The 25496-nt window shown below is 38.0% G+C and overlaps 2 protein-coding genes across 4 annotated transcripts in view; one reads left to right on the top strand and one right to left on the bottom strand.

The window, feature by feature from the left end:
* Positions 1–8486, top strand: part of CtsF (Cathepsin F) — an 82595-nt gene extending 74109 nt beyond the window's left edge. For all 3 annotated transcript variants that reach the window (XM_073990300.1, XM_073990315.1, XM_073990307.1), the window contains 6 exons: positions 3873–4015; positions 4078–4466; positions 4551–4726; positions 4792–4964; positions 7234–7412; positions 7525–8486. In XM_073990300.1, the coding sequence (XP_073846401.1) occupies positions 3873–4015; positions 4078–4466; positions 4551–4726; positions 4792–4964; positions 7234–7412; positions 7525–7796 (1332 nt within the window). In that variant the 3' untranslated portion in view covers positions 7797–8486. The remainder of the gene's footprint in view (positions 1–3872; positions 4016–4077; positions 4467–4550; positions 4727–4791; positions 4965–7233; positions 7413–7524) is intronic.
* Ttc30 (tetratricopeptide repeat domain 30) lies at positions 8214–25087 on the bottom strand. Its single transcript, XM_073990328.1, has 9 exons — positions 24684–25087; positions 24413–24591; positions 23988–24346; positions 23760–23927; positions 13784–14055; positions 13505–13701; positions 13071–13281; positions 12628–13009; positions 8214–8644 (listed from the first exon to the last, which is right to left on the bottom strand). Exons 1-9 carry the CDS (start codon positions 24741–24743, stop codon positions 8511–8513), a joined length of 1962 nt encoding a protein of 653 aa, XP_073846429.1. The 5' UTR covers positions 24744–25087; the 3' UTR covers positions 8214–8510.
* Between the last annotated feature and the right edge of the window lie 409 nt (positions 25088–25496).

Genomic DNA, 25496 nt, shown 5'->3' with positions numbered 1-25496 from the left:
AACCGAACCTTAAGCTACGGAACTGTGTATAAATTTCCGTCTTCTTCTTCTTCTTTATTCGCAAATTCGTTTTCCGAATATTAGCGGACCAATACAATTTTGTTACATTTCACATACATACTTGGCAAATCCGCAAATCCCTCTCTGTCTCTCGCCATGCTTAATAGATTTGTAACATCTCGAATACCAGTTCATTCCGTGATGTTATCAAGCCATGTTAACTCTTTTCCTCCTTTAATGGGGTTTCCTTCAATTTTTATGCGGGTTATATTTTGTAATAATTTATATTTTTGATTCCTCATCATTGGGACATATGATGAGGAACGCAGTTTTTCTTCTCTTTATGGCTGCGATGAGTTCTCTTCCGCAATGCATTTTCTTCAATACTTCAGCATTTGTAACATAGCAGTTCAAGGAATTTTAAGTATTCGCCGATATATCCATATTTCAAAGGCTTCCAACTTTTTAATATCAGCAGATTTCATGGTCCACACCTCCATTGTGTACAATAGGACTGACCAGGCATATGTTTGCTTTGACAAATCGAGTCTTCGTTTCGAAATTGACGTCATGGCATGGTAAAAACTCTCTTGTACTTCAAAAATGCATCTCTCGCCAATTCTTTTCGACATCTTATACCTTTCGAGGGGTCCTATTGCTCAGTGATTATAGCTACAAGATATTTAAAACTCTTAACTCTCTCTACGTTTGAATTGTGTACCGCGTTATTGTTTTTTGCTTATAATCATAAATTTTGATTTCTGGATATTAATTTTTAAGTCATATCAGTTGCAAGTTCCGTCACAAATGTCAATTGCTTGCTACTTTTGAAAATTTGCCTGCCAGGGCGAAGATCATTTTATTTTTTTTTTATTAATTTTCTCGTTTAGAGTTGAGCTTAATGACCGATGATTTTTGCAAGTGAAAAAGGAAAGCCGTCGATTCGAACCCACACAACCACCAATTTATATGACTACCCAGCAAACCAATCGTACCGACATCGTTACGAAATCGGAACAAAATTCGGACGCTACGTCCGATATCTGATCCGAAATCGTAACGATATCTTAACGAAAGTTGTATGAAGTGGTTGACATAATTTCGGAACGAAATGTCGGAGCGAAATCGGATCGATTTCGGTCAGAATTCGGAACGAAATCGGAAGAAAATACTTGGGAAATTCGGAATGCGAATTTTTTCTTCCGAATTTTCGTACAGATTTCTGAATGATTTCGGAATAATGTCGTATGAAAATCTGAGGTAGCTTCCGAACTTTCGTAAAGATTTCTGAACGATTTTGGAATAATTTCGTATGATTATCGAAGGAAAAAATGTTTCTCTGATGCCTCTTTTTTATTGATCAATTTTCTTTGTTATGTATTTTATTGGAAGATTATAATTTCAAAGGTATCTAATGATTTTCACTGTTGTTATCATTTTGTATTTATAGTAGAACAGTGTAAACTTTGTGTACGAATTTGTTGAGTCTATCAGCCCTAGCCTGAATTATTATTTGTTGCATTTATATTTAAAATATCTAAAAACTGTATATGCTAATTTTATAACCAACCATATTGTTTTTTGACAACAAACTAAAATGTTGCTTGTTATATATATAGAAAAGGTGGTTGTTGTGCGAAGGGAAATTTGTTTCCAACATATCGATCCGAATTCATAATGAAATCGGAAGAAAAACATTAGCATATTCGAAGGGAAATTTACTTCCGACATTTTCTCCGAAATCGTAACGAAATCTGATCGAATCCCCTACGAAAAATCGTATAGAAATCGAAACGAAATCTGAACGATTTTGCTTCCGAAATTGTTCCGATATGTCGGACATCCGACATTTGGTTTTCTGGGTAGTTTCGCTTTTAGTATTGCAGCTCATCAGACATATCGGCTGTGGGAGTGGCTTCTCTTCTTTCAAATGCTTAGATCCAGTCTGGAATTTTACATTTTTATTACACGTTGTCTTTGAGCTTCCGATTAGAACGCTGGATTTTTAAGGGAGATTGAGCATTCTCGTGAGATAAGAAGCCCAAAAGTTTCCAAAGAATCTCTACTGTCACAGACCACATCTTTGATTTTATTTCAACAATATGAAGAGAGAATTTTGTTTACGTAGCCAGTATTGGATCTGTCCATAGATCTAAGACCTAAATTTGCTAAATTTGCCGCCTACGAAATCTGTGATTTCAAAAACCGCGTGATGCAGTCTTGAGCTGGACTCCAGAATTTATTTGTCATTGGCCTATATATCCTTTAAAAAATATTTCAAAAATTTTGGAATCGATTTAGCCGTGTTTGTCCGTATCTCTGTCTCATTGATGCACCCGTAAATTCTCGAACGGATCTACCGATGTGCTCTAAAATTAGCACCTCGCAATATTTTGTCTAATTTTAGAACAAGTTCAACATTCGGACCTGATCTATGTCAGGATGTTGCACAGTTTGGGACAAATTGTGAGCACCATTTTAACGAAAAGTCTTGAAAAGGTATTCGAAGGAGTGGCCTGATATGTCCCACCTACAATACTGGTCCACTCCTTCGGATACATCTTCAACGAATGTAGATTATATCGACCGACTCCTTTGTGCACCTCCCACATAAATTTTAAAAATGTTTCGCATAAGTGCAGTTAAAGGACATGCCTCATATAGTTTTGATTTTTTTGCGGCAGATTGTACTCGCCGCCCCTTTTACGACGGTAGATTTTGTCGGGGTTAAGTCCATACTTACTGAGATAATGGAGAAACCACTAAAAATCCTGCTGGCTGGCACCAAATAAAATGGCTGAAGAGAACATGCGAACACGAACACATCCACACACTTCATAAGCTCTGAACGCCGTAAATTTCTAAAGCTGATTGGCAAGGGTTGAGAGAATTTATCATTCACCGCTTCACATTCTCGGGTAGCTGAAAGAGCTTCCCGGGACATCATCACAGCTATAAATTATTTAGTCGTTTAGTACTTCCTATTATAATTTCAACACGATCCAAGATATATAGGCCACTCGTTCTTAATTTTTGTATTCACGTTCGAAAAGGGAATATTTTTGTCAATTAGGCGAGAATATTGCTTAATCACCTAATTATTATAATTCTAGTAGATTTCCACGTTTTAAAACATAGATTTTTAATGAATTTCATTTTTTTAAATTATTTCCCGTGCGGAAAAATTTCGAGGGAAACATTCATGATTGCCCTGTATAATAGTCTGAATGCTCCAAAATCCTTACCCGAATGGCATTTTTGTGAAGATTGTGTTGAATTGGGTCTGTATGTGGAAAAATTAGGCCCACTGTTACAATTCAATACCTACCCTACGAACACCTAAAAATTTACACTGGAAACGTACAAAACTTTTATGAAACTTACGAATATTCTATTTATTTTAAAAATTCCTATTGTTTTTTGTTTTATACAGCGATATGTTGAGGGTATTTAGCTGACCTGACCGATACATACAGAACGCTTTTGTAAATGCCTTCATTGAATATCCCGGCATTCTTATTATATTTTGTAAATTGGATTCTTGACAGGTGATACTGAACTATTACATTAATTTCCGAACGTACCTCGTAAAGTGTAAAAAAATGTAATGCGATGATTAAGGTTTATGTTCAGTAATTTGACAAGTTTAATAAAGCGACAATAAACATAATACAACGACAACAATTACGACAGTCATTAAGCCGAATATCCGTTTTTAATGTGAGAATTTTACGATAAATCCTTGTTCGCTTAATTAATTATTCGCAGATAAAATACATTTTTGTTTAATAAGTTAAGCAATGCTGTTATTCTTTATTAAACTCTTAATTGAGAAAATCTCTAACTCGATATGTTTCTTTTTTTTTCTATAGGTTGAAGAAGAACCCATTATTGTACGATCGAAACGTAGTGCCAATACTTTGGGCGGAGCCACACCTCTCGACAACGATGAAGCAAAATCGCTTTTAACAAAAGCCTTTGCTGAAGCTACCACTGGTGATGGACCAACATATAGGTATGATTAGTTAACATATTTATGGTAAACCTTTTCTGAAAAAAACTTCCTCCCATGTTCAGTGTTTCCAGAGTACACTCAGCCAAAAGACAAACTGTTGCTGGTACTTTAACCACAATCGATGCCGATTTAAAGGATGCCGATGACAAAGAAGAACGTTGTCAAATTGAGATCTGGAGCAGAGCTTGGTTGTCGAATGGCAATGAAGTTACCATTAAATGCCCCAAGAAGGATACCGTCAAACGTCGCTATGGCCGTTCCGTCGAATATGCCGAAAAGAAATCCCACAAAAAATCAAATCATCACAATCTCAACAAGGTCGAACATCTCTTCTCGAAATTCCAAGTAAAATATAAGCGTCGTTATCACACCACCATGGAGAGGCAAATGCGCCTACGTATTTTCAAGCAAAATTTGAAAATTATTCAAGAATTGAATGCCAATGAAATGGGTAGGCTTCATTTTTTTCACTAACATTAATTTTTTTCACTAACATTTCTAATGCTGCTCGTCCTTTTTTCCTTACACCTTATAGGCAGTGCCAAATATGGTATCACCGAATTTGCCGATTTAACCAGCACTGAATACAAACAACGTACCGGCTTGTGGTCCAGAGATCCAGTTAAGGCTGCTTCAACTCCTAAGGCTGAAATTCCCGATATTGAATTACCCAAAGAATTCGATTGGAGGGAGAAGGGTGTTATCTCACCGGTAGGTAACAATTGGCATGTGGGTCTAAATGTTTTATTTACATTGCCTTTCCTCTTCCTTAACAGGTTAAAAATCAAGGAAATTGTGGCTCCTGCTGGGCTTTCAGTGTCACTGGTAATGTTGAAGGTCTACATGCTGTGAAGACTGGCAAATTGGAAGAATATTCAGAACAAGAGCTCTTAGATTGTGATACAACCGATTCAGCTTGTAATGGTGGTTTACCAGATAATGCTTATGAGTAAGTAAATTTAAAATATATGGTTTGTTGCTTTGCTTTTGAAAATGGTAAAAACGGCGAAAGTAGTAAAAATTGTAAACTGCTCCCATATGAATTGTATGTAACTGAAATAAAATAACGCTTTTCAAGTAAAAAGTGGTAAAATTTGAAGATTTTTGCACGTAAAGGAACAGAGCTATAGAATGAAAACTGTTTGTTTCATGGCCTACGCAAATATGACAACTAAAAGGTTTTCGTATTTAGTTTTTAGTGTATTTGGGAAAAAACATTTTTAAAATATTTGTTAAGTTTATTCTTCCGAATGAGTTATAAGGACGAAAAATTCTTAAACGGATATTTAAAACTAAACATTCTCAAACAATGTGATGGGTTTCCATGTTGTTTGACTGCTCAACCATTAGACATATGCATAGGTTACCGTATATTATCTTAAAGTATGTTTGTGTTCTGTTTAATGCGGCTCCGCATCAATCTCCAGACCTGGGATTGTGTCTGCTCCCACAAACTGTTATGAGTTCGGGTGTTATGTGAGTAGGTTTGATAGATATTAGATTGACTTTAAAAAGGAAACGAACACAACCATATCACATATACTGCCACAACAACAATACTACTCGCATTAGGTTATGCAAGTGTTGTTCTGCTGCTGCCGTATGACGCTGCTGCACACCGAATTATTATGATAACTAGAGTTAAGTAATCTAGTTCCTAGTTCACTGTACTAGTTCCAAAACGTATGAGTAACATTGTTCACACAAAAGATGTGGGCCATTGAAACTGCGTAGTGAACTAGAAAATTCCATATTGGCATAACTCTAATGATAACAGGCTGTTTGTTAAGTACTTACATTCCTAGGATTGGACATGGAACTACATAGAGGTGAAAAAGAAAACGAACACAACCATATCATATGTTGATGCAACAACACCACTACATGTCATGTCACATAGTGGTGGGTGTGTGGGTTCGAATCGTTGGCTTTCCTTTTTCACTTGCAAAAAAAGGCAAAATTTTCAAATAAACACCACTTTCATTTGTGTATGCAGTTGTTGTTGTAGCAGCTACTATATGTTAGAGTTGGGCAATCTCGTTCAATTGAACGATCCGGATCACCATCTCGTTCAATGGACACCGGTAATTTCTTTGACAAAACTGCGTATACTTAATTTCACACGTTGGTTTTTATGATGTTACTAATTCGTCTTTGAACGAGGACAGTGATCCGGATCGTTCAATTGAATGAGATTGCCCAACTCTACTATATCGACACCTCCAAATAGTAGTATGCTAAGTCTAAAAAGTGAGTTTTGAAGGAGTAGCTCTCAAAGTGTGGAAATTTTTTTTGAACTTCAGTACTCTGCTAAGTCAATATTTGTTTATAACTTCTGTTCGGATTGACCGATCATTACCAAAACTAGACAGAATTTAAGTTAAAGGACGTTCGACACCTCCAAATAATAGTTTGCTAATTCTGAAAAGCGAGTTATGCAGGACAAGCTCTAAAAGTTTGGAAATTTCTTTGACCTTCAGTACTATGCTAAGTAAATATTTGTTTATAACTTCTGTTCGGTTTGTCCGATCATTACCAAAATTTGACAGAATTTAAGTTAAAGGACGTTAAATATAAAAATGGAAAGAACTTGAAAACATGCTAAGTCGACTTAGCATACTATTGTTTGGAGGCGTCGATATGTACGTATACGAGTATTTCTTTTGTTATTAATTCGGCTCCAAGTTCAGAAAAAGCGCCATCAATCCTGGCTCAGTAAAAATTAAGTCGGCTACACTAACCGGATCAGTTGCGCTGCTGTGGTTCTTCCACTGCCACGGATGGTGGGTGATCTTCGAGGACGCTATTCATACGATAGGCTCTTATAGCCTCGACGACTGGATCAGTATGAATATCCATCAAACCTGCTTAATATGATAGTCTGTTTATCATGCAGATGTTTCCTGACATGTCTGAGGCACCTATCCACTAGATGTGTTACAGATGGTTTTGCCTATGCCATCCAAGCAGATATTGCATCGACAAAATCGTTTATTGTTGTGGCAAAAAACAAATCCTACAAAAATTTGTGAAAATCGGATCGGATTTTGATATAGCTATATAGGGCAAAAAATCGGCAAATATGCATATTGGAGCTATATCGAAATCTGATCCGATTTTCACAACAATTGTTTTTATTTTCTGATCTAAAGCCAAACAAAACTAATAAGTTAAGTTATAAATAATCGTTAATATAATTTCCTTTTTTCGTCATACAGGGCCATTGAAAGAATTGGAGGTTTGGAATTGGAGAGTGAATATCCCTATCATGCCCGGAAAGAACAATGCCACTTCAACAAGGCTAAGGTTCATGTACGTGTTAAGGGTCATGTTGATTTGCCCAAAAACGAAACTGCCATGGCTCAGTGGTTAATCACAAATGGTCCAATTTCCATTGGTAAGTATCTTCATCCTGAATAAAATGCATTTTATTCTATTATTATTTTTCATTTTGTGCAATATAAGCTTATGGGCCGATTTTAATTAAAATTATGTTTCTTTTTAAAAAGGCATCAACGCCAATGCTATGCAATTCTATCGTGGCGGTGTTTCACATCCCTGGCGTCCATTGTGCTCTCACAGCAATCTCGATCATGGTGTTCTAATTGTTGGCTATGGTGTCTCGGACTACCCAATGTTCAAGAAAACTCTACCCTATTGGATTGTTAAGAATTCCTGGGGCAGCAAATGGGGTGAACAGGGCTATTATCGTGTTTATCGTGGCGATAATACTTGTGGCGTTAGCGAAATGGCTAGCAGTGCTGTTTTGGCCGATGATTAGAAATAAAAAGGTCTCAACAAAATAATTAGTGGCACACTTTAACAGCAACAACAATAAAAACCATATATACATACAAAAAATTATATACATCCATACGCATCAAATAGTATAATCATCATCAAACAAACACAACTGGTGGGCAGAGATAGAAAAGTTTTTCAAAAAAAAAAAAAAAAAATACAACAACCGGTATACTCACATTTTATATGAAATTAATTAAAATAATGAATAGTAATATGTATCTGATAAAAAAGTGTGCAAATCTTTTAGATAATTCCCATACAATGAAAAATACCGCAAACCAACTTCTCATCCCCACATTTATACATGGAAATTATACTCTTCCTATATACTATTCGTCATAAATATTACTCTTCCCCTCATGCACATAAATTTAAATTTATAAATTCATTGAGATTTCTCATTATTATTTTCATAACTTTATTTGTTTATAAAAAACCTACAAACATGCATACCAACATACATACGAACATTAATTAACTACTCTCAGCAAAGCAATAACACTCATCAATTACTAGATCCGTTTCATAAACAAAACCACTTATATGTCGTATTCTTGTATTGTTACCTTAACCATTTTTTTGTTAACGAAAGTGTAGTGCGTAAAATGTAAATCATTATATTAAAAAATAATAATTAATTAATAAAAAACAACATTTGAAAGTAAAAGTTTTAAAATCCTCTTTGCCTGTTTTAATCATTCTCGTATTCACTTAATTTGAGCAACAACAAACGTAATTTACGCGCTTCCAAACCAATGGTCAAAGGTTCAGCGGGCACTTCATCAGATGCGCTGTAAATGTTGGCTGGTGTAAAGATGCCATTAACTGAAATGGAAATAATTAAAGTAAGTAACATTATATTTCAATTCGATGCATAAAAAAGAGAAAACGTGAAAACTTTGAAATGTGTGTAAAATACTATGAATTTAATTTGCTTCGTTTGGCTTTTATGTAGAAGTGTGTTTCAAATTAATTAAGTTGGTTTATACAACATACTGTTAAATATGTGAATGTGAAAACAAGTATTATTGTGAGCTTATGATAATACCCAATATCTGGATTTTATCAATTGAAAAGAGTTTCATTCACAAAATGCGCCTCATCGAAATTACACTTTTAGACGAAATCCCTTTAGACAATTTTGAATAAATTTAGACCTGTTCATCCGCTGGCTGCCAGGTGCGCAAAAAAACTCTCGAACAGATTAACCGATTCGATCCAATCTTTGTCCTCGTATTATTCGGTTGTACCAACGCAAACAACTGCATCAGTGCGTTTCGACGACGGAAAAATAAATAAAAAATAAATAAATAAAAAACTTTTATCGCCAACCTCCCAGCCGACAGTGAACAAAATCCCCGTCTATTTTGGCAAATTTCTTCAGTTCGATGCAATGTTGAGGTTCTTAGGTCTCGGGATCCACAATTCCACCCAGGGGTACCCCAAATCTAGCTAGTTATTCTACTAGCATTTTATCCGGGTCCATAATTCCATCCAATGGTACACATACTAGTTTCCAATGTAGCATTCCCACTAGTACCATTGTACTACGGCTAGCATTCCGTTTAGTTCTTCATTTTGTACCCCTACCAGTGTCCCAGCTAGTAGAGCGACTAGCAATCCGTCTAGTCTTCCAGTTCACAATGTTCATTTCCACACATCAATGAAAATTCCATTAAATAATCTAAATAAGGGCTCCAGCAGCAGGTTGGTGATCCGATCGCTTTATTCCCATTTATGCACTTTAACTGCAATGGTTTAAGAAACAGGGAACAACATCCTAATTGCTGCCCTACAAGAGGAATTATAACATTATAAGGCGAGATGGGGAAAGTCTTGAAGTCATTAGAATCACAGTTCATTGCGATGACATCGATATCAAAATCATCAACGTGTACATTCCGCCCGTCAACAGCATTGCGGCAATCCATCTGCTCCAAGGGGATAACAGAATTGTCCTTGGCAAATTCAATGATCATCACGAGATATGGCACTCTCAGTTGCCGAACGATACACGCGGTGTTCTTATTGCTAAACAGACGAAATCGACTTCACTTCCATCAACGAGGAATCCTCCCTTAGAATTACAGCCGTAGCCCGCCAGACATTTCCATCGCCAATCCATCGTTCCTTCCGTTCACATTCTGGCAAACGGTAAAGGTCACTAAAATCTGACCAGACAAAGGTAGCGATTTATTTGACGCTACCGATCCACATTCGTGTCAACAGGCATTGCTTCTCGAATTAAATTGACTACTCCATACATCACTTGTCACTGCCTTGGACTGGCATGAAAAGTGAAAAAATATTCAGAGTATAATCCAAGGCGGCAAAGCTCTACATTCCAGGGGAAGGTATTCCTTTCACGAGACCAAATTATCCATCCAGGGATCGTATTGGTACAACATCGCGACCAAATACGTGCCAACAACCCAGCTGACGAAAGAATTCTGCAATTAGGTGCGGAGATAGAGAATCTTGTTCTTGAACAGAGGAGTTCCAAGTGGCTCGACCAGATTAAAAGTCTATCTAGTTTCAATAAGAAAAAAAAAACAACTCCCTGCTATAGCTTCAATGACATTCCCTTTTCCGATGTCCAAAAGTGAACAACACAGTTCTGCCGGCCAATTTATTGAGCATACAACCATATAGAAAGGCCCGGAGATGCAAGTCGCTTAAACGGGATTTCCAGTCCATCTCCTTCACATCCAGTCAAGTTGTGGGAATTATCTCCAAGTCCAAACCATCCAAAGTAATGTTAAGGATGTTGGGAGTAGTAGGGTTTAGCTACTTCACGAAGGCCTTACAATTATCAATTTCCCAATTTGTAATTTCGGACCTTTGGAATGTGGCATAATTTCCATTCTACAGACATACAAATCCGCTACCAATGGAGAATCGTACCACCCAATCTCCCTATTACTTCCATCCCTAAACCAGCATTTTCACATAGCTTCACGTCAACATGTTTTCAGGGACGTCAATAACACAAACAAGGTTTTGCAAGAGAAAACCATTGTGGCAGCACTCAACCTGTCCGAGGCTTTCGACCATTCCATACTGGTTTCCGGCACCATGAATTCCACTCTTCCTGATGATGTCAAACGTTAGATTGCTAACTTCCATAATGCTAAGTCAGCCTTTGTTGAATTGAAAGGAAAAAAATTAAAGTTCCGCAAGATTAAAATGGGAATACCTAAAGGTGAAGTGCTGTCCCCCACTTTATTAAACATTTATTTTACAAATCTCCTACATCCACCTGCTCTATAATTTCATAAGACACTGGTCTGCTTCACTTCTCTTCGCACGCATTCCACATATATAAGGCCATTGGTCTTTGTGTCTTCAATTATGTCGCCCCGGTATGGACTTCTTTTCTGAGCAATGGAAAATCCTACAAACGTCCAAAAATAATGCTTTTCGAAATTTTACGGGTTGCGTCCAAATGACAAATGTGAAGGATTATAAGTTCCGGAGATGTCAACCTGCCTTGGGCAACTCTCTGTTTCACTCTACGGATCTTAGATTTCTTATTTCTGAATTCAACACACAATTGGCGCCCAACGTGATTATCCAATGCTTCAAACCGACTGGGGGAACTCTTCTCTATGTTCTCGAATAGCTGAGCATGGTTGGCAGTATCAAAGGTCTTTCATAGGTCACGGAACACTATGTCTGTTCGGTCACACGGTCTGTTCTGGTTTAGTCCTTGACTGCTATGTGTGGATATGGCGTGGAATGTTGTTGTGGTGCTATGCATTTTCCGGAATTTATGATGAAGTTGGGCAACTGAGAAACAACTTCTCATAATGGGTAGGAGTAGTGCCTCTAGAATCTCTGCTACTGGCGACGGAAGAGATATCGGTCAGGCTTCTGCTAGAATACGGGTGGCTAGCGATAGATTGAGGGCATTTGTCAAGTACTTAACATTGGTCCACCCAGTGGCGTAAGCATTGCCATTGCACCCTTTGGATAATTTCGCGATTCGGTGACATCTGCAACATTGCTTATCGTTTATTGTGGTGGTACCTCTTCGGCCGAGATAGCTCTTAGACATCGTAGCACATTACTCATCGCCCTGTCACTCTCGGGGTGCTCTATAAACTGTCGGGTAAAATAACACGGACTCCTGTTCGGATCTGTCACTGTCACGCTGTTGAAAGTAGTAGCCGTTCTATCAACCATCTTTCCCATATTCGACAGTGATGTAACCGTTGCCCACAATTTTCTTAATCTTGTACCAATTCTGCGTTGCTTAAGGAGTTTGGCTTCAAAAATAAGTTCTCTAATTCTTGGCTCTTCAGGGTTAGCTCAAAGAACCTCATCACGCTCATTTGCTAATTTCGTAATCTCTATTGGGAAATTTGGTCTAATTTTGGGTATTTGACCAGTATATAGAGAACGGATGTAACTGATATGATGGATGGGAAAATTCTCTCATCTACCCGAGGATCTAAGGAACTAGGTAGCTTCCTCTCTGAAGCGGTGATTAATTTTCTCTGAACCCTCGCCAAGCAGCTTTCCCATGGATCAGAAAAGTACGGCGGTCAGAGGTTATGAAGTCGGGTGATGTCTTAACGGACAGGAGGGTGGTCTGAGCCAAGTGAAATAATGAGATGTCAGGACACGTAATTTATCAGTCCGGCTGCCACAATTGTGTTGTCTGGTGAGTTGTGGCAATCTCCTCTTATCCTCATAGGAGCGAATGTCTTCTTTAACCCTAGCATTTTATCGTTCATTATCGGAATATTTGCTCCGTTTATGTGAATATTGGGTTATTGTTTTTTTCCACTAAAAAGCACACTCACCTTCACATGATTTCAAGAAGCCCATAACTTCTTGCACCGAAGGATATGCCAAAATGATGTTCTGCTTGGCCATTCCAGTCAAAAGACCCAAAATACAACGTTTAACATGTAACCATGTATCGGCATACAGACGTGCACCTGACCCGTTTTCCAGGGCATGAGCAATACGCGACAAGCCGAATTCATAATTTGATTTAGCGCAATACAATGTGCCGACTACCAAATTCACAATGCACAAATGATGATATTGTTTGCCCATATTCCCTTTTAGCTCCTCCGCTTTCTCCACTTTGCGCATCAGCTCTTCGGCTTCTTCGTTTTGAAAGGTCATGATATAGGATACACATAAGTTTGCCAAAACAGCTGCCGATACGGACATGATCTAAATGGGAAAATAATATCATTTAAAAAATATTCGAAAAAATTGCTAACAAAGTTCTCACATCATCACCATGTTGACGAACAATGGGTTCATAGAATGCAGCTGCTTCCTTGTATTTATCACCCTGCATGAAGAGAACATGTCCGGCATTTAAACGCCAAATGGGATTTTCGGAACAAAATTCAGCACTGGAACGAAATTCTCGTTCGGCTCCGACAAAATCATCATCACGCCATGATATCCAAGCTCGAGCCATAACCACCGGTAAATATCTGAAATGTTCATAATAAACCATACAAGATATCGGAGACAAACGTATTATGCGTGGCCCAATAACAGGGAGTTCCAGCAAGTGACTTCTAATAGATTAAATATCAAAAATCTGTTCCCTGTTTGCATTGTCAAAGCATTCATAATAGGATACGTTGACTGCTAGCAAATGGTTATTTGGTCTTGAAGCGCGTCCTGTTCATTAAGCCACCTCTCTATACTTACAATTCCAAAGCATTTTCATAGTCTTTTAATGCCGTCCTCAAAGCATTTTGATCTGTAGTAGAACGCACCTCCTGAACTTTGGCAGCTAAGCTCCGTAATTTCCCTGCTAAACTTGACGCCAATGTTCCTAATTTCTTTTCGGCCGATTCAGCAGAGGCTTGAGCTGTTATCAATGCATCCAATAGTTCATAGAGATACTAAAGAATAGAAATGAGAAAATTACTTCCAGCCTTCTGCTCTTTATCATATACATACATATGTATTTCCCATATGACTCACCTGAGACAAATATTTGTAGGTCAAATCGGTATGTTCAGCCAGTATGTCCGCTGCTGTTTCGTACAACTCGTGTTTGCAACAAATTAAAAGAATATTGGCAAAAGTCTCCTTTGGACATGCTGGTGGTCCCAGGTCAAGAAGAAATGCCAATTTCCTTAGCCCCGCCACTGGTCCCTGGGGATCGGTTAAAGCCATGTTATGTAATGTCACCGGATCCAACTCACTTTCAGCCCTTGGTGGTAGATCCAAAAGAGCATCTCTGGCTGCATCAACTGTTGGGAAGAAAAAGAAAATCATTGTTGTTATGCCATGTCACATTCGTATGTTGAGTGTAGGGTATATCGCCGAAATCCTAAAAACGTCCATAGAGACCATCTGCTTCATGATATTGCCCTACTCTTGAAAAGTATCAGCTTATTGTAATCATTTTAAACTTTGTGGTCATACTGTATGGTATTTCGAGTTTTGGGAACACAACATCCATACCGGCCAAGGCTGGTCGCAAGCCCGGTTAAAATATGATGAGGAGCATTGTCGCGGGTCAATTAGCTTACTGGAAAATCACAAGAAACCTCTAGGAAAAGCGGTCATTTATATACACTTGTATAGTATTGAGTTGTGCTGAGGATCTGAATGGTCAACAAGTACACGGTTCGGGGTTAATTATTCAGTTGCCGCCACTACTTTCGATAGTCCATTCCCTTACGGCATATCCTTGAGAACAACGCATGGAAAAAATGATCAAATAAAACTCAGAAACAAAACTCCTAGGCTTCAGCCTGGTAACTCTTTTGAGGATGATCATTATAGCCTAGAGTCAGGAACTGGTAGCTACCCCATCAAATTGAGTCATCGTCGAAAAGAATGCTGCCTCACTTCATCCACCCAACGCCAAATCAGCAACAGTTCTGTCCATTCCAAAAACACCAAACACCAACAAGAAAAATAAAAAAACTATCCCACGGCAGCTGGTTCATTGGTACCGGATTGACCCGGAACTACACAACATCAGTGTTCCGTTCAGCGGCTGTCACCTCAGTGTACATATGTTTGTATTTGTTTCGTTTTTCGGTGTTGGGAGCAGCATATCCCGGAATGCCTGTTCCGGATTCTTTTGGTCCGTGCCGGGACGGAGGAAAACCCAGGACCAATATATTTGTGGTCGGTTTGTCACATCAGCATTTTCACCCATATCCAACCTTCGGTGAGATGCAATATATGTCAGGAGTGGGTGCATCTAAGGGGTTGCTCTGGACTTGTCCACGTGAGGGACTATGTTGCTGCATGCTGCGTAAATACAGTCCCCAATGAGTCGTCATCAGATAACGAAACTCCCCCGCAGTCGCCTCGACGGCAACCGCACACGCAGTACTTAACACCAGCCGTTGTTGTCCCAATCCCAGAAAATGCATCCTTTTTGCAATTTAATTGCAATGGACTCCGAGGTAAGATCGAGGATGATGTCCACTATCATCATGAGTCCGAAGAATATCAAGGTCGCTGCAAGAAACCAAGCTCAACAACAACTGTAGCTTACAACGTTGTGATGGTTACAACGTGCAAAGGAAGGATGCACCAACAGTGGAGGTGGGGGATTAGCACTCCTATTGCACTAGTCTGTCCAATACAGACCTATCTCGCTTGAGTATGTATGGGGATAGCAGTCAGGTGTGGAACTGCCGAGATGGAGTTGCTGAACGTATACATCCCGCCGAGAAAAAACTGTATCTCAGATTACAAGCCTGACATTAGCCCGCTTTTGGGAGGTCACAATCGTCTGGTCCTGGGGATTGATAGCTCTACGTTTTGCACGGTCAATGAGGGCGCCCCTACCAGAATTACAGGAGAGTGTCACAGTTCGCCAGACATAAACATCGAGTCACCTATTATATATATTGGTCAAGGACTCAACCAGAGACCGCCGTGTTATAGAACAGTGATGGTGGCGCTTGACTTATCAAAAGCTTTTGACAGACAGCTTCAGACACTCACGCTGTTTGAGGACATTCAGCAGACAGCCAAGCTCGTTGGATAGTAAACTATCAGTCCAATTATGAACGGCCTCTCACCGTGAGTTTTCTCTTTCTCGCCTCCTCCCCTATTATAAACATCATATCGCCGTGAGTGATGTTATGTTCTCACTGTTCCCTTATTATAAACAACAAGAGGGTGAGCAAAACTCACGTTCGTGAAAAAATTAGCTATTACAAATGTAAAAAAAGTGAGAAAAAGAGGCAAATTTCTGCTGAAATTTCTCACTACCGAAATCAAAGTGAGTTGAACAAAAAAATTTAAGTGTGAACATTTATTTTAAAAAATACGAATATTTTGTATCTGTAATGATAATTAATTGTATTTTAGGTTGAAAGTAACAAAAAATAATAAGAGATTTTTTATGTTGTGAGGTTATTGTTGACCTTTGGACGCTATTTTCTTTGGTTTTAATTTGGCTTGAGGTCAACTTAAAAATTTAAAAACAAATGGGCGTTTTTGTTTTTATTCTATAAAAAGAAAGAAATATCATTATTATAAATTTCTACCATAATGTTTATAGTTGCATAAAACGAATGTTCTTGTTTTTTAAAGCTTAGGACATTGACCGCTAAAATTTTTTCAGAGTTCTTTACGAATTCGGTCTGAATCTCTGAATTCTTTCAGAATTTGGTACAAAATTGGGTCTACCTTCAGTTCCAAGAATGGCATGTAACTATCCACTGGAGTTATATGACTAGGTTTGGTGCTATCAATATTTGCCTAAGAATTTAGACGACTGCAATATCCCAAGTATAGTTGAGCAAAAACTACTCTGGTTTGTTGTGGACTTTATTCACACTATATTTGTTTACATTAGAACCTGCGACTATGTGAAAGCTATTCAAAACTACTTGAAATGCTTGTTGAGCAAGGGATTCTATCCAGTATGGTTGGGCTTCCCTCTCTAGAACGTGAAGATCATTCTTGATGGACCTAGTGTGTCGGGCCAACCCACCCAACGTTTTAGTTACAGTACTTGCTCGGGCATTACCGTGAGAGCCATCCCTATCTCACGGTAATGCCCGAGCAAGTACTGTAACTAAAACGTTGCCCGTGGTATGTATCAGTGAAGGAAGGCCTAAATCGAGTTTTCAGGTATGGACAGATCAAAAAGGTACATTCTGCATAAAGCGGCTCACAACTATACAAGGACCCAATCAGGAGCAACCCATGTCTGCAATTGTTATTCCTAGAGAGAGTAATGTACACGATTTGGATCTTTTGGGGTCGCAGTCTTGGAAAGAATGGGAGATGGTGCTAAACACAACTTCCACTTCATTTCCTTGGTATTCCTCAGAATTTGCCATTTCTGTTATCACCCAAAATGCAACATTAAACATTTACTTATTGTAGCCGTTTAATGACGTTTTTAAACGACATTTGTTCACTTTTTTACGACTTTCCAATAAATTTCACGAATTCTTCAGTGTAAATAAACAATTTTCACATATCTGCCAAAACAAAAGAACAGCTGTTACAGATGTTGCCATGTTGTTTTAATGTTGTATTTTCTTTTACCAATATCCATGTTCTTTTACAGTGGATTGTTAATAACTGACATTTTTCTTGCTAGAAATGTTTATTAATTTGAAAATTTATTTATTTTTTATACAAAAAATAAGAATTAATTAATCTCAAAGTTATTTGTGCAAAAAATGACGGTATGGCAACACAAATTATTATTTCAAGGGTTCACAAGTCGCGCCATTATTTTCCATTTTCCGACTTGTCAACCCTTGTTCACTTTTTGTGCTCCTCCCTGCTCAATCATAATAGCTCGAGCAGGTGAAAGTGAACTGCAACTCACTTGTGAGTAGCTCCCTACGTGAAGATTCATAATCGCTATGTATATGTGTGTACGTCAGTCGTACGTGGAATTCAGGAACAAGAAGTCCAAACTCCGTATGGTAAAACATGGAGTTCTCAAAGGTGGGGTGATATCTCCGGAACTGTTTAAACTGTACCTCTCCTGTATTCCGCCCCCTCCAGACTGCATCGAGATCGTAACGTATGCGGATGATTGCACGATCCTGGCGGCTGTCAGAATGCCGCCCTGAGAACAGCAACAGGGTGACTCATCAAGTCTTCAGTGGACCAAGCTTTCGTTGCAGTGTTTGCTTGGGAGTTACCGTGAGACCCATCGCAATCATCATATGGTGGGTGGCACATTGACAGGAAAGATATCCACGCTCTAGAGGGAGAGGTCCAACGATACAGGAGAGAACCCCTAGATCAACAGGCATATCAAGCAGGTTTAAATATCATTCACACGGACACAGTTGCTAAGACCATAAGCTAATAAAGTGTGAATAATGTCCCCATATAACATCCCCATTTATCGTAGCTGAGGAGCGTCAGCTTCCACGACAAACCAGAGTAGTTTTGGCTCAACTACGCTCGGGATATTGCAGGCGCATAGCTTCTTATTGGGCGGATATTGGTCGCGCCGTACAAAATAACTGCGCAGTATGCCGCATGGGTCCGCACGACACAAATCACCTTTTCAACTGCCCCGCCAAACCTACTCATCTAACTCCAGTGGATCTGTGGCTACATCCCATTGAAGCAGCCACTTTCCTGGAACTGGAGATAGACCCAGAGCCAGATTGAACAGAAGAACGAACGAATAATAAACACTGTTACAACAACAACATCCGTTAGGGCTCTTTATCAAAAGGCAAAATATTTTCTGTGCAAGATTGCCAAGAATGCAGAAAATTGAACAGTGCACGGAAGTGATAAGGCTGATAAACTCAAATTGTCGAGGAGTAGGAAAATCGCACAGAATGTGTTCCATTTTGACTCTAGCAAGGATCATTATAGTGTAAGGCCTCTTGCTACTGCAACGTATTATCAACATTTAGTAACCGAGTTGGTTCTAATTGGATATTTCAGGATCTCAGTGTATTGGAAGCCTTCCAACAAATTTTAAGCGTAGCGACGGTTTCTGGACAAACTCTGGACTTCCCCGGTTTCGCGGACCTTGATGGTGTCCTATCTACAGCAGCACGCACTGAATGGGATGAACAGCTGGTAGATAAATATGTCTGCGAAGTCGTCAAGTCAGCGAGATCGGATGGTATAATACCAGCAATATTGTGGAGCCGATATTAAAGATCCTGACGGATATTTTTTTATTAATCTTTGTTCCTTTCTAATAAACACAAAGTAAAGGTTACTGGATCTTAAAATTAGGACACAATTAGATTCCAAAAAGATCTTAACACTCTTACCTGAAGGCAATTCAGAATAGACCGCCTTACATAGGATTAAATTCAAACTTTACCTTGGTGTCCTTTCTCGATATAGAGGGGGGCTTTCAATAATGTAATGTTTGAATTCATCCATAATGTTCTCAGCCACACAGGAATTTCCTCCATGTTAGTGGAATGGATTGATGAGATGTTGAAAATCAGTATTATCGATTCTGTCATAAAAGATATTTCCGTTAAGAAAAATGTTTACAGAGGTACACCACAGGGTTGTTTTTCTCACCCCTGCTCTGGCTTGTGATACTAAACGATCGATGTTTCGATCAGCTAAAAACTAAGGTGGTAGCTTATGCTGACAACGAAGTAGTGCTGATAATTGGCAAATTTTTACCAACCTTTTCTGACCTTATGCAAGGTAATCTGGTACAACTGTCAAGTTAGGTCAAACACAATGGTCTGCACCATCGCTTTACAGGAAAAGGAATACTCTAGTCCTGCAAGAACTCCATTGAGAAAAGTTGGGCACTTAGACACAAATCTGGTGCTGCCCATCTTTACCTGTAGTGGACTCATCTGGTGAAAAGCTCTTGGACAATGCACTACTATGCGAATATAAATAAATCTGAATATCAGGATTAATTGGTAGTCAGTTTGAATCTGGCGACAGTATACACACCAGCGATTAAATGCCCACCTCTTTCAGGTTTGACTCATTTGGGTTGAAGGTAACTCTCCTTTGCACGTTCTGAAAATATACACACACGGAGTCTATTGCGACAATCCATTAATCGGACACTCATTTAAGCTTCATGGTAGCTGTAGCGTCTTTCAAGGATAGATTCTTGCTATTATACATCTTTTGATTCATTCAAACAAAATTCTAACAATATTTATAGAAATAAATTGCAAGTTATGTCTGTAAATGTCAGAAGCATATCTTCAATGTTTAAATTCAATAAGTTTAAAGAGATTGTTGCTAAGTTTCCCAAATTACCTGGCTTGGTAGCTGTACAGGAGACTTGGTTTAGGCAAGATTTAGTTCAAATTTTTAATATACCAGGGTATAAATCAGTGCATTGTTGTAGAGTTGACGGTTATGGAGGCACTTCTATATATATTTCGGAAAATTTTGAATTTTCTGTACAAGAAATAGCAAGTCAACATTTCATTGATGTGATTGTCTTAAATATTAATAACATAATTATTGAGGGAAACCCGCTAATTTTTGTTTCATTCTATAAAGATAGTGATTATGCCGAATTTTTAGAAAACATTTTTTGTCGCTATGGAGATATTTTATCATCAAACTTTTCGTCAGAGTTGCTTAATTTGTTGATGAACTTTGATTTTAAAAATTGTCATGATCTTATCACTCGCCCTTCCAGCAATACTTCACATTTATAGTAACATTTATAAGCCCATGTATATTGATTCTATAGAATCTGATCTTTCAGATCACAATGTCTTACATTTTAGAATGGAATTGAATGTACGCAGTAAAGAAGTTGATTTGAAATGTACTCTTGTGTGTGATTATGAGAAGTTGGAAAATCGTATTAGAAACTCAATTGATAATTTGTCACATACTGGCGACCCGTCAATAGATACGGAGAATTTGATAAAGTACTTAGTCGACATTGTTGATTCTTGTTTAGTACAAAAGCGACGGAAGATAAATGCAAAACAGAATATTACTCCGTGGATAAATGGTAATTTGCAAAATTTAATGTTATATAAAGAAAAACTTTTAAGTATGAGAAGAAAAAGAAATAATGCCAGTATTGAGATGAAACTTAAAAGAATCAGTAAAGTTATAAAAATAGCCCTTAATGAATCAAGGAATAGTTTTTATACTAACACTTTGAACGACATGAAAAATGATCCAAAAAAGTCATGGGGATTTCTGAACGAAACACTTGGTAGAACTTTCTCAAAACAAATAAATATTCAAAGTTCAAATGGAGATTTGATTCAAACCGATAGCATTAAAGCTGATTTGCTTAATACACATTTTATAGAGTCAGTGAATTGTCTAAAACTGCAAATACAAAATAATTCAGATGATAATATTAAAGATTTAAGAACCATGGTTAGAAGCAATCATACATTTCGGCTTACTTATACTACATGTGAGGAAGTTGAAAGTATAATAAGTACTCTGTCACCAAGAAAAAGGTGTGGTCACGACAAACTTTATCCTAAAGTGTTTTTAACAGCTAAAAGCTTCATTGCACCAATTCTCACCAATATTTTTAATGATATGATTGATACTACTACTTATCCTGATATCTTGAAATTGCATAGAATCATACCAATCCCAAAGGAAACGAAATCAGTCAATGTGGACCAATTCCGTCCCATCTCAATACTTCCGATTATTGACAACATTTTTGAAAGAGTTTTACATACCCAATTTTTTAGTATTTTTCAGAAAAAGACTTATTAAATAAGTTCCAATATGGATTCCGTAAAGGTTGTGGCACGGAGGAAGCCTCTGTTAATGTTATAAATTACATTTGTAAAGGTATAGATGATGGGCATAAAGCTGTAGCCGGTATATTTTATGATTTGTCTAAAGCGTTTGATCTTGTTGATCATGAAATTCTTTTGGAAAAGCTCATGTTTTATGGTGTAACAGGAAATGCGATATTGCTTTTGAAAAGTTATTTAAGCGATCGCAGGCAATATGTAGAGGTTGGTGAGATGAAAAGCTGTGTGCGTAATGTTATATATGGTGTTCCGCAGGGGAGTGTTTTAGGACCTCTTTTATTTTCGATTTATCTCAATGATTTAAAGAACCTTAACCTACATGGAAAAATGTTCATTTATGCAGATGATATTTGCGTTTTATACCCTTATTCCCATGAAACGGTGTTAAAACCATACTTAGAAAGAGATTCGTCATTAATATTAGAATACATAAGACTTAATCGGTTATATCTTAACACCAAAAAAACACAACTCTTAAGGTTTAAACCTCATTTCGGGTTCAGCAATGAGTTCAAAATATATGTTGGTCAAAATGAAATTAATGAAGTTACGCATGTTAAATATTTGGGACTGCATTTAGATGGGAAATTATCATAGGACCGCCATATTAAAGTACTAAAATCAAAAATTGCTCCAGCTATTGGCATATTATATAAATTCAAAAACAAATTTGATAGTACAACAAAATTGCTAATTTATCAAGCATTAATTCAGAGTCAATTGAATTATTTAATCATAATTTTTGGTTATAAAAAATCAACCGAATTTAAATCTCTTCAGCGTATGCAAAATCGAGCCTTGAAGGTTGTAGCAAACTTGCACATTTCTCATTCTACTGTAGATTTGTTTAGGACATGGTTCCCTACCATAATACCACTACATGGTATTTATAAATATCAAATATTGATATACATGTTTAAATGTATACACAATATTGGGCATCACACAATCATATTTTCCAGCGGACATCATGCTTTTAATACCCGCTATAGAAACAAATCATTTATTGTAAGGAGCATATTAATTGTAAACATTGCCATTGGTGGACCTAAATATACTACGACAGAAATTTGGAAATGAATGAATGGAAATGAAGTTTTTAGGCGTTTGTAGGTATCCTAAACAATAGATCTTATTATTCCACTGACAGACCCAATGAACACAGTCTACATTTTATTAACGTTGTGGTCATGATCGCACCGACTACCTACGTAACATTAAGTTTTGTTTCGACAAAATATGAGTGCCGAAACATATGTTGAGTTGGTAGAGAACAACTTAATAGATTTGGCTAGAGAATTGCACGGGTATAATTGGACTTCCCCACTAAATAATGCCCTGATTCACGTTGCTCGACTTCCAAAAGACTTTTTAAGGCACGAAATGTACCATTATTGGAATGACCAGCTCTAAGTCGCGTCACAAACCTATTGAAGGCCTTTTGGGTATCCTATCCGCCAAAGTTTTCGCAAAGTTAAAGCAGTACTCTACGCTGAAAGAATTGAAATGTGCAGTATTGGCGGAATGGAAGAATATCACCACTAAGACCTTAAGATACCTAGTCGGATCTATGACACGAAGGCTACAACAAGTCCTAATCCACAAAGGCAATAAAATATCATATTAAATGTACATCAAGTTTGTTCGAATACTCAATTAATAAGTTATCGTCCTCATCAATTGGTGGTTTTATTTTTTGAGCTTTTGGGTCATTATCTTAGGAAGTATGGAATTCTCGCCTTGAACTTAACTTTTGCGAAAACTGTTCAAGTTTACTACTTCCGTTTGTGGATGCCACCGTGGTGTAAAGGTCAATGTCTGAGTTCGAGTCGCAGGCTAGACAACAACACGCTTTCAGCTGTGATCAAACCATCAGCGTAATGTTAGCTTCCATTTCCTGAGTTTTTCAGTCATGGCAACTTAAACAGTAAACATTCTCTGCAAGTGGTGCCGTACTATGACCGACATGTCGTTCGAACTCAGGTAAAAAAACTGTACTATGTAGAGCCATTCACACTCATAAATAGATAGATAAGTCTTAAACTATCCCTTCCGGGAAATTCTGTTCTCGTCCTCAAGAAAAGACATGAAATGAAGTTTAATCGAAACTCTTATGTAATTCGTGTATTGAAAATGCAAGGTTGTTAATCACGATTTGCGGCTGTTTTGAAACTGAACACATTTGCCTTACTTTCAAGTCTCTGCCCACAGGAACCGATATTTTCACATTGCTAACTTACCATTTCCATCGTTATATTCAATGGCCGCCTTCAAATTAAGAGCTTGGGTTATGCCCGACAAGGCCATAGTTATGGGGTTACCCACACTACGAGCACTGCCATCTGTATCGATTTGAGCTCCAATACCCAATTCCGGATGATTCCTTATACCACGTTCAACAATTTCAGCTACAAATAAAAATGCACACATTAGACCCCTGTAGCTTAGGACTACATCACCTGAAATACCTGTATAATCAATAGCCTGTGTCTTCTCCTTCTTACGAAAGTGTGACAGGGCCAAATTGTAAGCAATCAAAGGATTAAAACCTCCCACCTGTAGTGCAGTATTGAATCTTTGTACAGCGCTATCGAATTGATCAGCCTGATATAGAAGGCAACCTTCGTCGTTAAGAGTTTCGGCTGTGCCGCCACTACGTTGATTCAAAACACTTTGAGCTCCAGCAAAATCTTCACTAGAATATAAAATCGCACTCTGCAGCTGTAAACATTGTTCCTTGAGCTCAGAATTATCACTGATTTGCTTAAGGACTTTTAAGGCATCTGCAAATATACCGGCTTGGTACAGAGATTGGGCATAGTAGAATCTAAAAAAAGGGAATAGGTTAAAAATGTACAAAAATAGGGGCCTTTAGAATCCTCCCTCCACTTACTTGTATTTGGAAACCTTTGGTACCAAATTACACAGCTGTTCATAGCAGGTGGCTGCCTCTTCATATTTCTGGGCATGATAGTAGCAATAACCCAAAGTGGATAGACCGGCTCTGGTATTGGCCGCTTCACCCAAATTTATAATGCACTCAATGACATCCTCATAGCGTTTGTCCTTAATCTGTTAATGTGGGGAGAGAGAGAGAGATAAATTAAAAAGGATTATTACTTATGTTTGGGTGTTGTCCCCCTCTTCATATGTTGGAAATTTACCAGATTATAAATAGTTCGTGTTATATGACCTTCGCGTAGGATTATGCCTTGATGCAACATTTTTAAATCCTTTCATAAAATTCTGGAGTGGAATTGTTTTGTTTTTTTCTGCGATTCCTTAGATTGTGTTTCACAAATTTTGCCTGACTATTGTTTTTTTTCCTTGTTATGCACTGCACCTGGTAAAACTTAGAATGTTGTTGCCATGGCTACAGGTTGCATACGTTTGGTTGCTAGGCTGTAAAGTTTACAGGAGGATGAATCAAAACCAACCCCTAAGTTCATGTAATGTTGCCGGCTACATTGGCTGGAATACATTATTTAAAATTAATACTTCTGTAAGGATGTTAGGTTAGGTTTAAGGATGCACAGCCATATGTTTCACTTGTTCCATTAAGTTCATCTGGAATAGTTTTGAAAATGATGGTGAGAAGATTCCATGGTTTATACTTGTTGAGGATAATGGGATCTATGTCTGATAGGAAGCTGCGAGTATGTATATTATATCTACCCAGTAGTCGGGGTTTTCTTGTGTTCACAAGAGGGACGTACAATGTAGATGTTCGACAGTCTTCACATATCCTACAGTTGTCAATGCCACTGTCATCCCATTTTGACGATAGAGATCTAACGCTACAGTGACCAATTATAAGTAACACAGTGATTATCATCCCTAATTTATCGAGTGAGAGGGGAGAGGTCGTTCTACGATGAGAGACCACATGGTCTGATTGCTTTGGATGTCCTGCATCAAGTTTGAAGTAGAGCTCATGAAGTTTGCCGTTGTAGCAGGACATCAGTGGTCGAACAGAT

This window comes from Musca autumnalis, unplaced genomic scaffold, assembly GCF_047663935.1.
Source record: "Musca autumnalis isolate F117 unplaced genomic scaffold, ASM4766393v1 scaffold_1, whole genome shotgun sequence".
NCBI classification, from domain to species: domain Eukaryota; kingdom Metazoa; phylum Arthropoda; class Insecta; order Diptera; family Muscidae; genus Musca; species Musca autumnalis.
The sequence above is the reverse complement of the archived record's forward strand: the minus strand, read 5'-3'. Positions and strand labels throughout refer to the sequence as shown.

Excerpts from the sequence above, each read along its gene's own strand:
- Ttc30 (XM_073990328.1), bottom strand. The coding sequence starts at position 24,743 with ATGTTGCATCAAGGCATAATCCTACGCGAAGGTCATATAACACGAACT. Across the intron at positions 24,347-24,412 it reads CCAAAGGTTTCCAAATACAA|ATTCTACTATGCCCAATCTC; the intron begins GTAAGTGGAGGG and ends CCCTTTTTTTAG. Across the intron at positions 23,928-23,987 it reads ACAGGCTATTGATTATACAG|CTGAAATTGTTGAACGTGGT; the intron begins GTATTTCAGGTG and ends TTTTATTTGTAG.